Here is a 20,312-nt window from a genome sequence, read left to right as displayed (position 1 = left end):
CCCCCCCCCCCAAAAAAAAATACAATATTTGATTAAAAACTCAAAAATCAATAAATTAATCAATAAATCACAAAACATATATAGGTTGGGCAACATTTCGTATAGTGAATTCGAGAGAGGTAGCTTTCAGCTTTGAACCTATCCTTAGTGAGTTCATCGTAACCTGAGGGACATAATGGATTAGGTCTTGAATTAGGCCCTTGTACCAGGTATTGACGAAAATACACATAATATGTCTTCATCTATTGAGCAAAACGGGTTTAGCGTTAAAGGTCATGCTCATAATAACTGACTCATGAGAGTTTTTAGGGGTTAGCCCAGCCCTCCCAATCACGACCATCACGGTTCCTCTCATGTAGGTAAGTCCTCCAAGGATTTATAGCTGAATATTATACTCTTCGTAATACACACGTTGGACTTATTAAGAGTAAAACTCAGTCTAACCAGCCGTATCATAATAGCATCATCACCATAGAGAAGGGGAAGTAGTAGATGCTACCATAATGATATATGAATATATCTAGGTCGATGCTCCACACAAGTGTCACTAGTCTAGCTTGTTTCTACCACATGAACCTACATTAGGATTGTGTCTCCAAATAAAGGTTGGGCTCCCGCTGTCAGTAACCTCACTTATGGGCTTAACCCCATCTCCCTCGATGAATCCAGAACCACACTCCTGGATAAACCCTTAGTCAAAGGCTCAGCAAGATTCTTTTCAGACTTTACAAAGTCTAAAATCATAACTTTGTCTAGCATGCGTTGTACATATTTATATCTTATTTGAATGTTTGTTAAGTTTTTTATTTACATGCACTTGCTTTAGAAGCTCTATGGTGGATCTATAATCAGAATGAATAAAAATTGGAGGAGAGGGTTTAGGGACCAAAGAAAGTTCAGAGAGTATATCTTTTAACCATTCTGCTTCTGTGCAAGTGGTATTAAGAGCAATCAATTCAGACTTCATGGTGTTCCTGACAATTACTGTTTGCTTATAGGATTTCCAGGATACAGCTGCACCACAAAAAAGGAATACATATCTAGATATAAACTTTACACTGTTAGAATCCGTGACCCAGTTGGCGTTACTATACTTTTCTATAGCATCAGGGTACCCAGTGTAAGTCAAACAATAGTCAATTGTGCCTTTTAAGTATTTAAATACTTTCTCTAAGACAATCCAGTGATCTTTGCTGGGATTGCTGGTATAGCGGCTCAGTCTTCCTACAACATAAGCTATATTAGGTCTAGTCCGGTTGGATATGTATAGCAGAGATCCAATCAACTGACAAATGACAATATTTCAACTAGGAGACATGTTCACCTTCATTCTTCACCAAAGATACATAAGAGTCATAAGGTGTAGAGATAGGTTTAGATTCATGAAAATTAAATTTGATCAGTATTTTCTCAATACTATGAGAAAGACTCAAGGATATCCCTCTAGTGTTTCTAGTAATTTTTATTCCAAGTATCATATCGGCAAGACCTAAGTCTTTCATGTCAAAGTCATTGGAGAGATAATCCTTAACTTTTAAGATTAATTCAAGAGTTGTTCCAAAGACAAGGATATCATCGACATAGAGACAGAGGATAACATAGTCGTTGTTTATCACTTTAGAATAGACATATTTATCGTGTTCATTCACAGTGAAGCCATATTGTGCAATGACTTTCTCAAATTTCTGGTGCCATTGTTTAGGAGCTTGTTTAAGACCATATAAAGATTTAACAAGTTTGCAGATTTTATTTTTCTGACCTTTGGTAATGAAGCCTTCAAGTTAGTTCATATAGATTTTTTTATCTAAATCACCATTCAGGAAAGCAGTCTTGACATCCATCTGATGTATGATCAGCTTATTAATAGCAGCAAAGGCTAATAATACTCGGATAGTTGAGATTCGGGCTACAGGAGAATATGTATCAAAGTAATCGATGCTCTTTTGCTGAGTATAGCCTTTAGCTACTAATCTAGCTTTATATTTATCAATAGAACCATTAGCTCTAAGTTTCTTCTTGAATATCCATTTACAACCAACAAGTTTACAATATGGAGGTAAGTTAGTGAGTATCCAAGTATGGTTTTCCATGATAGATTTTATTTCATTATCAATGTCTTCTTTCTAGAAAGAAGATTCAGATGAATCCATTGCTTCCTTAAAAGAGTTTGGATCACCTTCAACAAGAAAGATAAATAAGTATTCTCCAAAATCCTTTTGAATTCTATCTCTTTTACTTCTTCGAGGTTCAATACTTCAATATCAAAAGGCTGAGAAGAACTAGAAGATGGTTGATCAGAAGGAAGAGATGATCTTGGATTTTCTGAGATTTTGGGTTTGAAAGGAAATATGTTTTCAAAGTAGACTGCATTTCTAGCTTCAATGATAGTGTTATTGGATATGTCACTGATTTCAGAGTTAATGACTAGAAATCTGTTAACATTGCTATCTAGTGCATATCCAATAAAAATTACATCAACAGCCTTAGAACCAATTTTCCTCTTCTTAGGTTCGGAAATAGCTAGCTTAGCTAAGCAACCCCAAACCCGGAAGAAGTTTAACTTAGGAGTTCTCCCCTTTCAATATTCATAAGGAGTTATATCAGAAGATTTATGGGGAATCCTATTGAGAATGAAGCAGACAGAAAGATGAGCTTCACCGCAGAGATTTTCAGATGCTCTTGAACTGAGTAACATACAGTTCACCATGTCCATATGGGTTTTGTTCTTTCGTTCAGCTATCCTGTTAGACTGTGGTGTATAGGGAGTAGTTACCTCATGAATAATACCGTATTTTTGGTAATATTCAGTCATTTTATTTGAGGTATACTCCCCCCCTCCCACACGATCAAATCTTAAAATCTTGATCTTCCTATCAAATTGGTTCTCAGATTCAGTTTTATACACCTTAAACCTATCTAAAACTACAACTTAGTTTTGAGTAGATAGGTGTAATAATATCCGGAGTAATCATCTATAAATGTCACAAAATATCTCCCACCCCCTCGGATGAGAACTCGATTCGAGTCACACACATCACTATGAATTAATTCGAGGGGTTTGGAGTTTCTAGTTATAGACTTGAAGATTTTTTTAGTATGTTTTCCTTGAACACAAATCTCACAAGACGAGGGATCATGAAATGATTTAGGAATGAGATTCAACTTAGTCATTCCTTGCAAAGTTTGAAAATTTACATGTCCAAATCGTCCATGCCAAATATCACAAGATGCAACAATTTGTGCAACAGAAGACTCATGAATTTTATTAGAACTAGAATTAATTACATTAAGCTTGAAAAGACCATTACAGATAAAACATTTTCCTATAAATACATTATTCTTTGTAATCACAAATTTATTGGATTCCTTTACAATCCTAAAACCAGCTCTAAGCTATAAATACATTATTCTTTGTAATCACAAATTTATTGGATTCCTTTACAATCCTAAAACCAGCTCTAAGAAGAAGAGATTCACTGATCAAGTTTCACAAATTTATTGGATTCCTTTACAATCCTAAAACCAGCTCTAAGAAGAAGAGATTCACTGATCAAGTTGCGACGGAGAGAAGGAACATGATGGACGACTTGCAGATTCAGAGCTTTTCCAAAAGTCATGGTGAGCTCTATGCATTCACTTCTCATTATTTGTTTGGTGGAGTCATCTGCTAAGCTTATACTTCCTCCACGTGATTCCTGATAGGTTAAAAATCAAGAGCGATCATTACAAACGTGAATATTAGCTCTGATATCCAAATACCAATCAGTGTAACTGTGTAAGAAGTAAGAGAATTTACAAGATAAGATGAAGAGCCTAACCTGAAGGAATTCAGATTTTCTTCAATTATATTTACTTTATTAGATCCATTTCCTTTTGGAGCAGGTTTGACCAGTTTTTTTTTCCGATAGAAGCAGTTGGGACTTGGGAGTCAGGTGCCAGGTGGCTGGTTTTACCACAGACATAGCAGAACTTTCCATTAGACTTATGGCTGGAATGATTAGGATTGGATTTGGATTTGTTGAAGGATTGTTGGTTTTTCTTGAATTTCTTCCCTTTGAGTTTGAAATTTTTAGATTTAGGCTTATCCTCTACTAAGTTCACTTTAGCTTTCATATCAGACTTGGGTTTAGAATTTTGTTTATGCTGATCTTCAATACGAATAGCATTGAGGGCTTCAGTTAAAGTTAGATCTTCTTGCTTATGTTGGAGATCTCTAGCAAATCTAGACCAGGAGGGAGGGGGTTTGTCAATCAGACAGAAAACTTTAAAGTCATCAGTAAAGGAGTTTTCCTTTGATTGAAGGTGACGAAGAAAATCTTAGAATTCATAAATTTATTCATTTATGGGTTTGTCATCAACCATCATGAATTTATTGAAGGAAGAGGAGGTGAAACGCGGAATTCCGGTATTATCATAGCCATATTCTACTTCAAGAGCATTCCATAGATCTTTAGCACTTTTGAACTCATAATATATGTCATAAAGGTTGTCTGCAAGTGCACTAAGAATCCTATGATAACAGTGGTAGTTAATTTCTTCTGACTTCATAGAACTAGAGAATGAGCTAGTACCAGAAGCAGAAGTGAAAGGAGTAGGTTCAGGTTGAGGACCATAAACTGGAGATCCGGTGGATGAGGACTCGGGAGTGTCAATGGCAGATAGAAGACCTAGGGTAGTGAGTCAGTATCCCATCTGATTAGTCCACCGTTTATGGTTAACACCGATGAACTTTTTAGGTTTGACACTCTTGAAATGATCAGGATTAGTCATAAGTCCGATTTAAAGTTAACTAGTCTAGGTATTTTGGAATCTGATGGAATAAAAGTTTTGTCAATACCACTAGACTAGTTACTTAGGAGTATGACTTTGATCAACAAATATGAACAGTAATAATATAAATAGAACAATATAATTCTAATACAGTAACTAGCAAGAATAAATGTTTTTTTTCTGGATTAATTTAGGAACAGTAAAACAAATAATTTTATTTCGGAATACTATTTATAACAAATTAACAATTATAATTCAAGTAATGAACAATTACAGAAATTGTTTTTAATGAACAGCAACCTTAAAATTTTCTGGATGAATAGTAATGATAAAATTATTGGATGAACAGTAATTTTTATATATAAATAGTTTTTCGGATTTAAAAACGACAGCTACAAACTACTTAATCTTCTAGATTGTTAGATAAATCAAATAAAAGTTATAAGTTATAGCATGCAAAAATCCGAAATAAAAGAAATAAGAAAGTCTGGCCTGATCAGAAGCAGTCGTGTAAACACTGCCCTAGAAAATTAAGGATCCGCTTATCGCCCTGGCGCAAATAATACACTCTCCTCTAGCGGTAAAAACCGCGGAATCGGTCGGCCTCTGAACTCGGGCGAGAGTGCAAAGCTTCTACTCAGATGAAGACAGTTGCCCAATAGAAAGTATAATGTAACAGGGAGAATTTTAAAAAGGAAGAATTTTCTGAAGGCAGAAGAGAGAGGAGGAGAAGAGCTTTTGTTTTCTTTTCCGATTCTATGTGTTTTCCGAACTGGGAAGAGGTTGTTTATATAGGGTTCAGAGAGCCGTTACGAATCTGCACGTTATGCAAAATCGAGGATCCGTTACCCCAAAACGCGCCCGTTACGAACGTTCCGTAGCCGTTACACACGTTTTAATTGCCGAGAAAAAACATGTAAAACGTGGTAAAAATAAAGTTTGACAAAGCAAAAAAATGCGTGGGGTGCGGCGTGGGGTGCGCACGCGCGTTATGTAAAGCCCAAACAATACAAAGCCCAAAACACCCCCTTCTTAGGGATCCTCAAAGTCCAACAAGAGGTGAAGCAATTTAAACCCCTTACTATTTATAACACTAGTCCATGTGGGACTATTCATAGGAGGCAAAATTGTCTTTTCTCCCACAACATAGCCAACAACAATATCTTTTGTAGACAATACAATGTTATTTTTTTATCATTGGAACAGATATACAAATAGAAACAAATACCTAAATGTGACTGTGTTCTACATAAACTATCTTAATAGAGTTAAGGGTGAATAATAGCATGAAAACTGGAAAGGTATGTATAAAAGTTCTGTTTTAAAGAGAGATATGGTATGAATGATAGAAATATGTTGCTGCAACCAATGTAGACTACAGGTGGATGAAACTATGTTTCTTTCTTCTTTGAGGTTGACATATTTGAAGCCCAATGCGAAATATCTTAATACTTGTAGTTTCTCTCAAGTTGTTGAAATTGAGTTAATGATATTGTTTATTGGTTAACTATCTTAGAAATGCAAAAGTGGGTAAATTGTTATTCGTCCATAAGTCCATTAATTTGCTTGAGTATCCTTTCTAAGTGAATGATTTAGAAGCAAAGAGGATATGACTTAAATAGAAATTGAGTGTTTTCGTATGGCATTTATTTGGGGGGAGAGTGACATCTCTCTTGGATTTGGCCATGAGAAGTATTTCATGTATTTCTTGGTGAAACTCAAGCTTGATAGAACCTAATAGGATTACGTGTATATAAACGTTTGCACAGTTTAAACATCGAAAAATAAAGATTTTTTTGGTATATATCATTAGTGTAACTAAGCCTAAAAGGCTAAAACCTTCTGGTCAAGTAATTGCAAACTCATCTATATGAAACACATTCTAGATGAAAGGGATGATAATGAGTAACTTCATGGAGGAGATAGACCTCGATAGGACTGAATGGAAGAATAGGACTCATGTAGCCGAGCCCAAAAATTTCGGATAAGGACTTTGTTGTTGTTATGAAAGACATTCTAGGTAAACTTTCTGCTAAAAAAGAATCGGTCTTGTCTTTCAGTTGAGGAGATCATTTATCTCTGTTCATTTTACTCGCACTTTTTATCGTGTGCGTGTGTGTATATATATAAAATCAAATAAGTTCTGTGTTGATTTATTACTTGAAAATTAGTCTTGCTTTGAATCAGATTTGTAGAATTAACACTTTTTTTTTTCATTTCTTGCCTGGTGCTTTTGGAGTCTTATGTGATCATATAATCTCATTTCTTACAATTTTAACATCCCTATAATGTGTCCTAATACAGGTTTTCAAGGCATATGGCTACCTTCTACCTGCCATCATAGGATCCATGCTTCTTGCCACAGGTCCAAAGGCTTTCCTTATGGCTTTGGCTTTGCCTCTTGGACAATCAGCAATTTCTCTAGCAATCGAAAAGCTATGGGGAGGCGTATCTGAAGAGCCAAGGGCTAAGCCTAAGACAAAGAGGAAACCCTTCACCAAGTCTTCTACCAATTTCAGAAATCAAGAAAAAGAACAAAGGAAAAATGGAGACAAAGGAGGAAGAAATGGCTATCAATCATGGGTTTCTGCAGATTCTGGAGTCGAAGACGGTGTGAGAAACTCTACAAGGTCGAGTTTTGGAGGATGGGATGAGTTAGATAATGAAAAGGGCCCGATGAGAAGAGAGCCAAGGACAACTGCTGACAATGTGAACAGAGGGAAATTGTCGAAGAGGAGGAGGTACAAGGATGCACCGTTGTTTCTGAGACTGTTGATTGCAGTTTTTCCATTCTTGGGGTCATGGACTAGGATACTATAGTAACAATGGGCGGTTGGCCTTGTTGAGTATACGATGGATGATATTCGGACGCTTGCACAAGAAACAGAAGGAAAGATGCTGTTGAAAACTTTTATGAAGCTTCGGTATTTGAATTGAGATATATTTTGGTCTGCTTGTACCCTCTTATGGCTTGCAAGACTGAGAACGGTGTTCAAGTGACGAGTGAAAATGTCGGGAGCAAGTTGAGAAGGTACACGTCTCAGGCTCGGAGAAGCTCAATTAGAGGATGCGCTTTGAAGGGAGTTGAGATCTAAATGCATGAATCATGATTCGAGGAAGAGAAAGATTGCATTAATGTTCCGGTCCTCTAATATTGATCGATCTGTCAATAAACATATCAACCTGTAACACATATAATTATGTTAACATATTTACTTCTGTAGTCAAATTAATTTGTATGATTTGCGGTGGATAGTTCACACTATTTTGATGGCAACTCTAACGTTCTATGAGTTGGGCCTTCTGTTAAATGCTTGCACATCAGTCGTACTATGTGCTGGTGAATATTATTTTCCCCTGACGTGCAAGCTTTCCCCCCTAATGATTAAATAAAAGAGATTTTTTTAAAAAAGACCCTTTTTAAAACTTTATTAGCAAAATCGCCTTATTTTTTATATAATTAGCAAAATCAACTTTTTTTACCAACTAGCCAAAAATAAGTCGAATTTGCAAAAATGAAGCTTTAAAATACATGACACTACTAGTCCCGTGTATTTTGTGGTGCCTAATTACACCTTAATGAAATTTAATTAGTCTTGCGTATTTTTTTTAAGTTTAATTAGCATGTGATTAGCCAACACTGATTATACGGGACTACTAGTCCCGTGTATTTTAAAAAATTATATTTTGCAAAATCGACAAAAGAGATTGATTTTGCTAATTAAATCCACAAAGGGTCGATTTTGCCAATAAAATTTTCAAAAATTGGTTTTTTTTTTAAATCCTTAAATAAAGTGTGCAATCAGTGTCTAGCCTGCTCCTCCCTTCAAAAGTAGACACAGACTAAACCAAGAAAAGCAGATTGTAATTTGCAATGCCTATTCTGCTTTATAAAATGGCTAGATAGCACTTACATACCTAATAGTTACGCTACTATAGCATTTATATACCTAAAGTTGCAAATCGTGACAATTATATAACCCAGAGGATGAAGTGCCCCTCCATTTAATAAAGAGAAGGGTTTATTCACGTAAACCATCTTTAAAATAGGGTTATTATACGAAAACCACTTTTAAAGTTTAATTTAAACAATAACCACATTTAGAAGAGTTTTGAGTTGCCATCAACCACCTTGACCTATTTTTTAATGAAAATTAACTAAAATTCTCAAATATCCTTAAAAACTCACGTGCCAAATAAATAAAATGACTTCTTAACAATTCTAGTGTTTTACGGGTGCGCATTTGTTAGGGACATTTTCGAAATTTAAGTAAATATTTCATCAGAACATAGATTAAGGTGGCTGATTACAAGCTTACAAGCAGAACCCCTTCAAAAGGTGGTTTCCATTATAGATTTAATTTTGAAGATGGTTTTCGTACAATCACCCTGTTTTAAAGGCGATTTACATTGAATAACGCTAAAGAGAAAGAGGTATGTGAAGAAGTAAATATTAACCAAGTTGTGAAAATATTCCCACGTCACATGCAAAATTTAACCAAGTTATGGTATATAATTGCCATGATTTGTAACATAGGGTACATAATTGCCGGAGCAGTGTAACTATAAGGAACATAAGTGCTATTTAGCCTTTAAAAAAAGAAAATTTCCTCAAGGACCCAAAATATGTGACCAATAGGGGGGACAAGTGAGGTGTCCCCCTCCTATTAGATAATGAGTTGGCCATCATTAATGATGGCCAACTCATTATCCAATAGGAGGGGGACACCTCACTTGTCCCCCCTATTGGTCCCATATTTTGGGTCCCTATAGCAAAGCTCTTAAAAAAACCCCAGAATAGCAGTATATACATTAGTAATGCAAGCTTATAAGACTTCACAAAACCCACAAGCAGAATAACTTCACAACTGATAACATGATAATTCTCCTCCGAGAGAAATTGTTTCAATCAAATTACAATATACAATTTGAAGAAGCACTTCTTACATTGAAAGCCAATGAACAATTACATAATAAACTAATCTGAAAAAAAAAATAATACTACCAAAACTAGGCATACTTGTTCAAAAGAATGATTGGTTCCTTGCTCTAATATCATCTAGAGAACAGCTTGGCAGTACTAAGATTGCATGGAGCATCTGGATCTTTGAGACAAGTGCAGAATGCATCTTCATCCAAAGGAAATGATGCTGGAAGCGGATGATCCGGGGTTATGCCAACCTGATTCAAATTTATTAGAGACAGTCAACAGATTGCTGGCTTTTTTTTTAATTTTTTTTTTAATTTTGAGCAACATCTTTTACATAAGGGTTAATTGCAGATAGACCCCCTGTAGTATCGCCAAATTGTGGATAGGCACCTGTAGTTCTACAGAAAGACCCCTTGATTGAATTTCTTTTTTTTTAACTCTATTACCCTCAGGAGGTCAATTTCTCCCTCTGAGGGTAAATGAGTAAAAAAAAAGAACTACTCAGGGGGATTATCTACAACAATAAAACTACAGGGGGTCTATCCACAATTGATCCTTTATACTGCATGTACTTACGAGGATATAAAAGATTTTCTTACAAGAGAAGTTTTTTGGCTTGAGACCTTTTCCTAAACTAATACAGGATTGAGATTTGAAACAAGTAATAGCTCTGTACTTTGCACAATGACATAGTTTACTGTAAGCAAACTGTTTCACTTGCGTGCATAGATAATTTTGGCACTAACGGCTGCAAAGCATGAATGATGAACTCATTATATAACCGTTGAATTTCAGAATCCCCAACCACGAACCCCCACGCCGCCGCCACCCCACCCCCACCCCCACCCCAAAAAACAAACAAAAAAAAACACCCAGCCCCAAAACACACAGGGACACAAAAAGTTTGGCCCATTTTGACATAACCCCAAAAAAGCTCAGAAATGCAAGTTAACCCTTCCTCACCCCCACCAAAAAAAAAGTTAGCATTTATCCGAATCTATTGAGATACCTCCAATTTTTTTGGGTTATTTACACAAAGTTTGGGGGTTCAGTGACATTTCTGAGAACTTATTGGGGGTTATGCCAAAATAGACCAAATGTAATGGGGTTTAGTGAAATTTACCATTATATAACAAAAGAACTGACAACTGTATCCCTAAAAAGAGTGATATAACACATCCTAAACTAATTAGCATTAATGGCTCATTCAGCGAGATTGAGCAGGTTTGCTAAACTTGGAACAAAGAAACACACCTTATCAATATCGGTGTGAGCTGGGGTCTCATATCGAGCAACTGTGACAGCCAAGCCCGAGCCATCAGAAAGCTCGAAAACTGATTGTATTTTCCTGTACATGAAAAGTAAAAAGTTAAATGAAATAAATATTTAAATTTAAAATGCACATGAGAAGGCAGTTATTACCCTTTCCCAAATGTCGGCTCGCCATATACTACTGCTCTCTTATTGTCTTTGAGGGCTCCTGCTAATATCTCACTTGCGCTAGCAGTTCCTTTATTTACCTAAATACAATAACTACTGAATTAAAAAGAGGAAGTCCTCAGGAGCAAATTATTTACAGAGCTCAATCTTGCCCAGGAAAGAAACTTCACAAGCTTTCTTATAAGCAAGCAACAATATGGGAAGAAAAACAATTGTAATTTATGTCAAGAAGAAAAATCAATCCCAGTCCATTCCAAAAATGGAACTAAACACTCAAGATCCTTTTAGATACACAGAGAATCAAGAGTAACATTATAAGACCACCTACAAGAGCAAGAGAAGCGTGCAGATAAAACTTTCAGGAATAATATGAGAATAACCATTGCAAGATGATGCCAAATTGCCAATCTATCTGTTTACTACCACAACTCAAACATCCAGCCCTAAAGTTAGAAGTGCATGGCTTACGATAAGCCTTCTAAATATTCATACCCCGAAACAATTAACTAATACAATTTTTGCATCACCAACTTCATGCTATCAAATAATTGTTCTCTACTAACTTAGAACGAAATAATTATTGTCCACGATAATATTTAAACTAAAATTCCAAAAAAATAATTCCTTAATAGATATTTCCTGCATTGCACTCCCAAAATTGCATAGTTGACATCCAAGTGGATGATCCCTGCCCTTGGGCCTGATCTTTTAATCCATTTTCTAAAGCACTCGCAAAAGAAAGTTCATGAGAATTTAAGATCATTCATCTATGCATCACAAGGTTAGAAACTGAACTATTTCTTAAGAGGGAACACGCTTAGAACAATACTATGGATGACTAACAGCGTGTTTGGCAACTGGTCAAAGTGGCTTATAAGCCACTGAAACATGTTTGACAAACAGCTTATTTTGGCTTATAAGCCAAAAATAAATAAGATGGAGTAAAGGCAAATCGATGTTACATATTGGGGCGTGCTCCAAGGCCGGCTTATTTTTGTTGGCTTACAAGCCACATAGTTTCACCAAGTAAAAGACCACTTTACCCCTTGACATTTAATAAAAATTCCATAGGCCCTCTTTCTTTATCTTAAACCCCTTTTTGGTCATTTTGACAACAAGATGCATTATAATCCACCCATTTGCCAATCAATCTACCACTAGAAAAGGATTATAATCCACTATATTTACCAAACGCCTTGGATTATATCCACTTGATTTATAAGCCATTTGTGGATTATAAGCCAAGTGGATTATAAGCCAAAATTACCAAACATGCCCTAAATGATCTTCATGTAGCATGAAAGCAATACAACCAGTGCCTTTATTGAAGGATGTTAGACATAAAAAGTAACAAAGAGAAACTAGAGTTACGCAGCAACAAGGTTAGGATCAGATATCTGAACAATAGTTTCCTGTCAATTCTAAAACCAAGTAGAGCTCAAACAATAATATCTTAAAAGAAAGGATGAATAGATCCTTGTACCACTGGGAACTGGGAAGCCCTGCTTTATCCAGATATTAGGATAACCTGTGCTAATTACTTAAACAACAAGTTTGATTATTAGCAGAAATTCAAATGACCTTATCATAGAGATTACGCAATAAACAGTGATGTGATACAAGGGAGAAAGGGATGAACAAGAAGAAGCAAGACAGTGTCATAAACTGAAGGGAAATAAGTTCACTGAGGGTTTTTAAGACAAATATAAAACAAAACTAATCAAACTAAACAACCAACTAATCATAATCAAATATTGGAAAGAGCTGCTGTATTTTGTAGTTGGAAGCAAGAATTATAGCCCAACATGTATGTCAAGGTGTACTTATAATGAGAAAAGAGCATACCAGAACTATTAAAGGTTCTGTTGCTGCAACAGCATCGCCCCCCTCTACCTCATATATGTCTCGAACACCACGACTATCACAAATATACACAATTACGCCTTTGTCCAGCCTAAAACATAAAGAACAGGTATATATGAGATACACATATGATGTGATATTTATCTATTAATCTTCAAGATAACAAGATTGCCAGAGTCAACAATTGTCTAGATCTAGATATACTCGAAAGTCAAGGGGCATAAACAATTAATACCGTTAGCTTCAACTTTTCATGAGTCGAATTTGTGTAACCTTTTGTGAGACTCTTCACAGGTATGGTCAGATTATAATGTTCTGTTTATTATTACATGAGATTATTATTAAGGCATCCCCTTTTAAATTGGTAAAAGTTATAAATTCGATTAAAAAAGGACTTCGGTTTGTCTTCTTTATTCTTCAATTATCTCCTCCGAGGGTAAAAGTGCAATGCATCATATTGACCGTTAGCATTTTACTACTACAAAAAAAATCAATTGACTCTTGATTTTTTTTCTTCTTTGATTTAGCTTATTACACATTATCACCTTGATCACATAATTATTATTACCACCTCTTAAAAATGAGGTTGATTATCTCTTCGAGAGTGCGTGCTAGGTTAAAAAGATGACCAACAAGGAAAAGCTATGGATCAGCTTGGCAAATCAAACTACAAGGTGGACATAGTCAAGCTAAAATTAACTACTAAGAAGGTCATTTGAATGCCACAAAATCCTGAATGTTTGAAGGGTCTACGTGACACTTAGCAGTTGAATAAATATAGAAAACATGATTACTGTTTAGGTTGAGGAAACCAAACGATATCTACCCATGAACTAGCGCATTCAATAGAAGTTAGTAAACCTGTAAAGAAGCTTACCAGATCTTTGCAATCTCAATTCCTTCTGGAAATAGACCACCACTGCATCAAATAATGGAAAATAAAGTCACTATACAAGTGAATGTAAAACAAACTCGTATTACTTCAGTAGTGATCACCTGTTATTTCTAAGGTCCAAAACGAAGGATTTCACATTGTTGTTTCTTAATTTCTGGATAGCATCCTTGACCGCCCCTACAAGCAAATGAGAAAAGTGCATTTCAAGTTAAAGTGCAGAACAAATATAAATAAATAACTATTATATTACCAAGTTGCATTTGTCTATTATGTGCCTTTAAAATGAAACGTCAGAATTTGGCAAAAACAGGCTAGACATAGATCAAAAAGTCGGTTGTACTCACTGACTTTGTAAATAATAAAATAAAAAAGCTCTGTTACCAGTAAATGGGATAGGGGTTGTTTATTAATAGGCAATCACATTGTTACCTGTCACCAACTATTTTAGGTCCACCATGGTTAGGCCCACCAATGTAATTACACGGATGAAAACGGCAATAAACCATATCACACGGTATTAAACGCTACAAGGGGGAAGGAAGGGCTCAAACATATAATGCCATATTTTCATCTTCAGCATATAACTTGCAACAACAACAGCAGCAACAACAAAGATTTTATCCCAAAATTTTGGACGCATATAACATGTATATAATAATAACAAAGTTCATTTTAAAAACAAGTGATTTAAGCAATGACCACTGAAAACTAAAACCCTTCAACAGTTTGATGTCAACTCTCTAGAAATTGTCGTAGCAGGCAATGCTATCAACTTCAGCGAGACCATCCGTTAAGGAGGAGGGCCTTGCTCAATCAGGCTACCAACCATTTCCTTTTTTTCTTTTTTTTAATGAAAGGAGGCTTCCAACCATTTTCTTCATTTTGTTTGATGATTGTGTTGCTTTCCTCACTTTTGTGTATAATTTAAAGCAAAGAACTTATACCAATAACATTTTTTTTTCTTTTAGACGTCAGAAAACATTGTATCTCATGATTTGTAGTTCCATGAAAAGTCTAACTTTGTTAGAATGACCATCCGACACTAGTATGATAAAGTTATAATGTTTATATATTACCCAAATTTAGTCTTCAAATTGCAGTCAATTAACTGAATCGTGTTGCACTGCCTCCTTCACATATCTCCTGAGGATACATAACCTTGTTCTTCACAAGGCCTCGTTCTTTACATTTGCTAGCGAATCATTAACCTATATTAATTGAACAATGATCTCTAATAATGCATGTTATTCAAGAAAACCTAATGCATTGACATCTAAATCTAAAACTGTAAAGGCTTTCTGATGCGGAGCAACTGAAAAACATTCTTACTGGAATATTATTATCTCTTGTTGGAGTCCATGGGCTCTTCCAAATTACCCCCTTTATTATATGTTAAACAGGAAATATATTTTCTTATAAAAATGTCCTTTCCTGTTGTTGTCTTAACTCTTAAGTATGAATGCCTAGGAATATGACTAGATGATTGCGTGAAACCATGAATCATCAATGTAAGTTACAACAATTCCAGGTGAAGGAAAATTGTGAAAAAAAATCATATCCCCCAGTCAAATCAATGGCATTTCCAAAAATCAGAACTAAATGCATAACACTCCACCACCAAACCACCACCCATAAAAAACCCATATCAAGGGGACAACGCTGTTTTGACCATTAAAGAAGTTGTCAAAGTTTACATGAACCATAGTCTAGATGGAAAACAACTAATTCAACCTGAACTGAGAGTAATACCACATAGCCATACTAACCTGACGCATTTTGGTTAAATGTTGTTAATTTGATGTACCCGATTTTGGTGCTGTTGTTTCCAGAGCCTGTGATCTCACATAACCTTGAGTTCACAGGGTTCAGTGTAACTTTTTCTCGCCTGGCAACAATTATCAAGATAACAGTTTTATGATGTGAAGATAGATATCAAAAGGCCTGGAATTAGAAAATTCATAACTACCTATTAGAAAGAAAAGCACTCCTCTAAAACCTATGAAACTCCAGCAAAACAGATCAATGCCATAAAATAAAACTTTTAACAGGTGGAAGAAAATACTAACGTCAAAACCATGTGCTTGACATCGGACCCACTTTGAATATCTAATTTTACTGTAGTTCCTTCAGGTCCCCTGAAAGCAATTCAAGGATTAATATGAAAAAGAGTAGCAACTTGCTGATGAAATACAAAGTATTAACAGATATATTTACACTTAGTCTTGGTTCCAGAATGCATGAGAAATATGAAATACATGTGCCACTTAAAGCATAAGATTGTCACAGCTTAAAAGATGAGAACAATGAGAAGCCAGCTAACAGTAGTACATAATAGACAGAAAAATCATGGGATTCTTGGAGCTTAGCAGGCATGCAAGCAAGACTAGCATATTACTTAAGCATCCCAAGCAAGTACTCCTGAATAAATACAATATGCAAATTCTGTGCAAGGAGTCGCCTCATAGGGAATACTGAATCATATTATTTTCAATTCAAGAAAAATTACTGATTCTTTAAGAACACCTAAGTTGTCCATATTTATGCCAAGTTTGTATGTAGAGATAGATGGAGAGGAGGAATTGTCAGAGACATACTACAGGGCTCTGTCATCCAGCAACAAGTTTCAAGAATGCAATAATCAACAGCCATTAGAGATCACATATTAAGGAAAAAAATTTCAACAGATATGTTAGAAACTACGTGTTGCAAGTTGGGTCACGTCAACTACAACAAATAACTATTTTTATATAATAATTGGGTATCAATGAAAAAATAATTAACAGAAATATGTGAAATGAAAATGTGTGCACAAACTGGTAAGTAGAAGTCTCACTGTAAACGTTCTGCTGCATCATAGATATCCATGTCTTCGGTACTTGTATCATCAATTGCTAAAATGACATCTCTAGGTAGAATGCCGGCCTTGTTTGCAGGACCGCCTGGAGATGATGAGATCACAACAAGCCCTGTAGATGATTCAAGCGCTGTTGGATACCCAATTGACAAGCCTACACCTGTAAGGGCACCTTGCGTGCCGGACTTCCTTCAAACAAAGCAATGACAGTTTCAAAATGAAGCTCTCAAAGAAAACCATGAAGGTTTTCAACATGAAACTGACAAGAATCAAATATATGATTAAAAAACTAGATTTCTCGGGCACCTTATATCATATGGGTAGAAGAGTAAGAGTCATACCCGCAGACTCTTGAATTTCTCTGGTTCTAGAAAGCGGGTGAAAGGATCATCCAGTGTCGAAAGCATTTTTCTTATTGCCATGTCTGATAAGTGATAAGAAAGAAGTCAACTTAACCAAAAACTGAACGAAATGCAGATCTGATGCAAGTGATCATTAAATACTATATATAGTTTGAACCTTACTTCTTCCTAATGTATCATACGTTATTCAGCAAATCAAGATCAACAATATATCAACACTATTAACAATTGATGGTCCATACGTCATGCCCTAATTTCTTACCTAATTTCTTACTGTAGACAGCCACCTGTTTCAATCAATCGTATCTCAAGAAAGACGAGGAATGACTTTATACTAATATTAACTTTCAAAACCTTCCTTCTTGTGATATTTAATTCACATTCATCAGCTAGGGCATTTTCTCTAGCAATTCACATACACCTTGTTATCCATGCGTCAATTGTTTCACTTTTTTGACCAATAGACATCTCTGACAAACTTTGTATATGTCTAAAATACACTGCAAATCCTAGGATATGCCAAAAGAAACATCTAATATGCATCCACAAGTACAAGAGAATCCAAGTGCCAATATGTAGCAGAGAAGCTCCTTATCAGTACTCTTGCTCTGTCCCACCCAACATTATGCAAGAACTAACAGTCTAACACAACAACAGCTATTTTTCAATTTCTCACAAGCACTTCGATCCAGACATATATCCCTCTATTTAGACATTATGGAACAAAGTTCCGAGCCATACATGTTTCTTCCCGAGTATTCATTGGTTCATTCCGGAGAGCCTCTTCTCGATATCGGAACCAACTCTTTCCATTGAAAGTTTTATCAAAATAAGCACGATCCACAGTCCTCCACGCCTCTAAGAAAAGGAGATTTTCTTCTGTCAATGCCCCTGCAAGTAGATAATTTACCACAAATTATGTAATAGATTGGGAATTTATCAAAAGGATATCCCATAATTAGAAAATTCAAAAGAAAACACCCAATTAAACTTATACTTACATGATGGCGTCGTGCTGATAGTTAAAGAAACTGACATGATGATTATCATACCCACCACTAAACGTACAAAACCAATGCGGACAACTTGCCTCAGTTTCTCTGGCCAACATTTTGATTTGATATTTATACCAAATCCCACTAAGTTCTGTCTTCCATAGAAAAATAGTAATGAAAAATATCGAGATGATACACAGTGAAACTTCCACGATGGCTGAAACAGAAAGCTGCGAGCTAAAACTAGGCCAGAATTCTTAACAGGTCTGTTGTATCTTATTTTACCAGTGGCGTTGCTTAAGGAACACTGTAAAGGACTTCCACAAAGGCCCAGAACTGTTTTGGAGAAATTGTGAGAGCTCCATATGACCTGAGGAAGAGATCCGTTACATCTGATGGGCTGAAAATGTAGCAGTTATGTGAAATGATCCTATCTTAGAATACTAAATCGGCAAAAAGATGTTATATGGAACTTCAATTTCAATCAGTAATAAATTACATAGAGCATATCACACGCTACTAGAATCTTTCCTACAGTGGGTTCAGTGACAATGGATACGAGAACCAAATGCTTGAAACAACAACAACAACACGCTGTCTAGTACACAGGAAAATAGTGGTTCCTATGATGGCAGGATAGCAAAAGACACATGCATGATAAATGTTTGCTTCTCAAATCCTTGCGGTTGATAACGCCATGGACTCAAATTCTTCTCTTCTTCCTTTTCCCTTTTCCTCCAGAAAAGGGGCAGTAAGACATGCATGTTATTTTTTGTAGAAATAGGATCAAGAATAGTTAGACTAGAAACTCATATCTTAATCCCATACATATATCTAACAAAAAGCACCAAAAATGTAGAAGATTGCTAAGTGTGGTCTGAATTTAGAGCAGGATCGACAGCTCCTTAATCGTGTGGTTACATCCTCCAAACCGAAATTTGATGGCAGACCGCCCATTCATTGGTCAAAATGCGAAGCTAAAAGTGATCTAAATACCATAAGATAGCGAAAGTAACTTCAAAAGATAACAGAGCTCGACCCATTTCAATTGGATTGATTTGCAAGAGAACCCACGATTCAAAATTCGATCTTGGAAAGCAAATAACCCAAAGAATTGGGCGTTGTGTACCTGAGAACTCTGGAGAGGTCTTTTGCCGGGGGGAGAGAGGTGGGCTTTTAGGGTTCGAGAATTGGAGCTCGACGATGCCACGAGAAGGGATGAAGAAGCAACGGCCTCCATTCGTTTGAAGGGGGGGTCTTGTTTGAATTCGAGGTCTCCCTCTGCTCTTATCGCTCCTTTTGATGCCTGTTGAGCTCCGAACCCCTGCTGGCCGTGATACAGAGGACAGCCTTTTTTGGGTCATCATTTATTTGGCTTTTTTTAACTCAAAACCCAAAGTTTTAATTACGTTTATTTCTAAACCCACCTTCTCCCAAAATCGCCCCTTTGTTCTAGAACGTTAGGGGTTAAGAAAAGAGTCAATTGCACATAGACCCCTTCTAATATTTGCTGTTTTAAGCTCACTAGCCAAGTGGCTTCGTTGTTGCAGATAGACCCCATGGACTTTTTTTTAATACTTTTTATCCTCAGACGGACTCCGCTAATTTCACCCATCGGTAAAATATTTCAAATTTTCACCGATGGTAAAAGAGCAAAAAATAAGAACGACCCGGGAGGTCTAAATGCAACAATGAAACTATAGGAATAACATGTTCAAAACAACGTAGTAACTACAGCGGTCAAATGTGTACTTGATGAACCCCCAAACATAGACTAGAGGAAAACGTCGTCATAACCGGAGCTCGTAGTAATGTTTCAGGTCGTCATAACCGGAGCTCCGTTGTGTTTCAGGTTGGTCGCTGGGGTTGAGGATATACTGCTAGCATCGCTGTGTTTCAGGTTGGTCGCTGGGGTTGAGGATATACTGCTAGCATCGCCCTTAACGGTGATCTAAAGGCGATCGACGAAGAGGAATGATAGCTCTATAAAAATCGCTGCACTCAACAAGCTCAGCTTATCCAGGAGCAGTGAATTCGAATTTACCGGTTGCGAGACAAAACATCACGTAAACAAAGGGGATGCCAACATCATAAACGTCAATCAAAACTCAGCTATTAGAAGGAAAACAAGGGATTCTAGAAGCCAAAATTTTAATCAAAGCCAAGCTTTCGACATATATACCGAGCGCCCTTTGCTAAACTT

At 36.2% G+C, this 20,312-nt stretch overlaps 2 protein-coding genes across 2 annotated transcripts in view; one reads left to right on the top strand and one right to left on the bottom strand.

Annotated features, from left to right (window-relative positions):
- Window positions 1–8,081, top strand: part of LOC109850621 — a 9,339-nt gene extending 1,258 nt beyond the window's left edge. Inside the window, exon 2 of the mRNA XM_020420670.1 lies at window positions 7,075–8,081. Within this exon, the coding sequence (XP_020276259.1) occupies window positions 7,075–7,590 (516 nt within the window). The 3' untranslated portion in view covers window positions 7,591–8,081. The remainder of the gene's footprint in view (window positions 1–7,074) is intronic.
- LOC109848970 (carboxyl-terminal-processing peptidase 2, chloroplastic) lies at window positions 9,628–19,439 on the bottom strand. The gene is made up of 13 exons (XM_020418721.1): window positions 19,239–19,439; window positions 18,116–18,479; window positions 17,856–18,005; window positions 17,094–17,176; window positions 16,732–16,937; window positions 15,965–16,033; window positions 15,665–15,783; window positions 14,000–14,075; window positions 13,881–13,922; window positions 12,986–13,094; window positions 11,123–11,220; window positions 10,955–11,048; window positions 9,628–9,951 (listed from the first exon to the last, which is right to left on the bottom strand). Exons 1-13 carry the CDS (start codon window positions 19,347–19,349, stop codon window positions 9,826–9,828), a joined length of 1,647 nt encoding a protein of 548 aa, XP_020274310.1. The 5' UTR covers window positions 19,350–19,439; the 3' UTR covers window positions 9,628–9,825.

This window comes from Asparagus officinalis, chromosome 7 (assembly GCF_001876935.1).
Source record: "Asparagus officinalis chromosome 7, Aspof.V1, whole genome shotgun sequence".
Classification (NCBI taxonomy): Eukaryota; Viridiplantae; Streptophyta; class Magnoliopsida; order Asparagales; family Asparagaceae; genus Asparagus; species Asparagus officinalis.
This window is presented reverse-complemented; position numbering and strand designations above follow the sequence as displayed.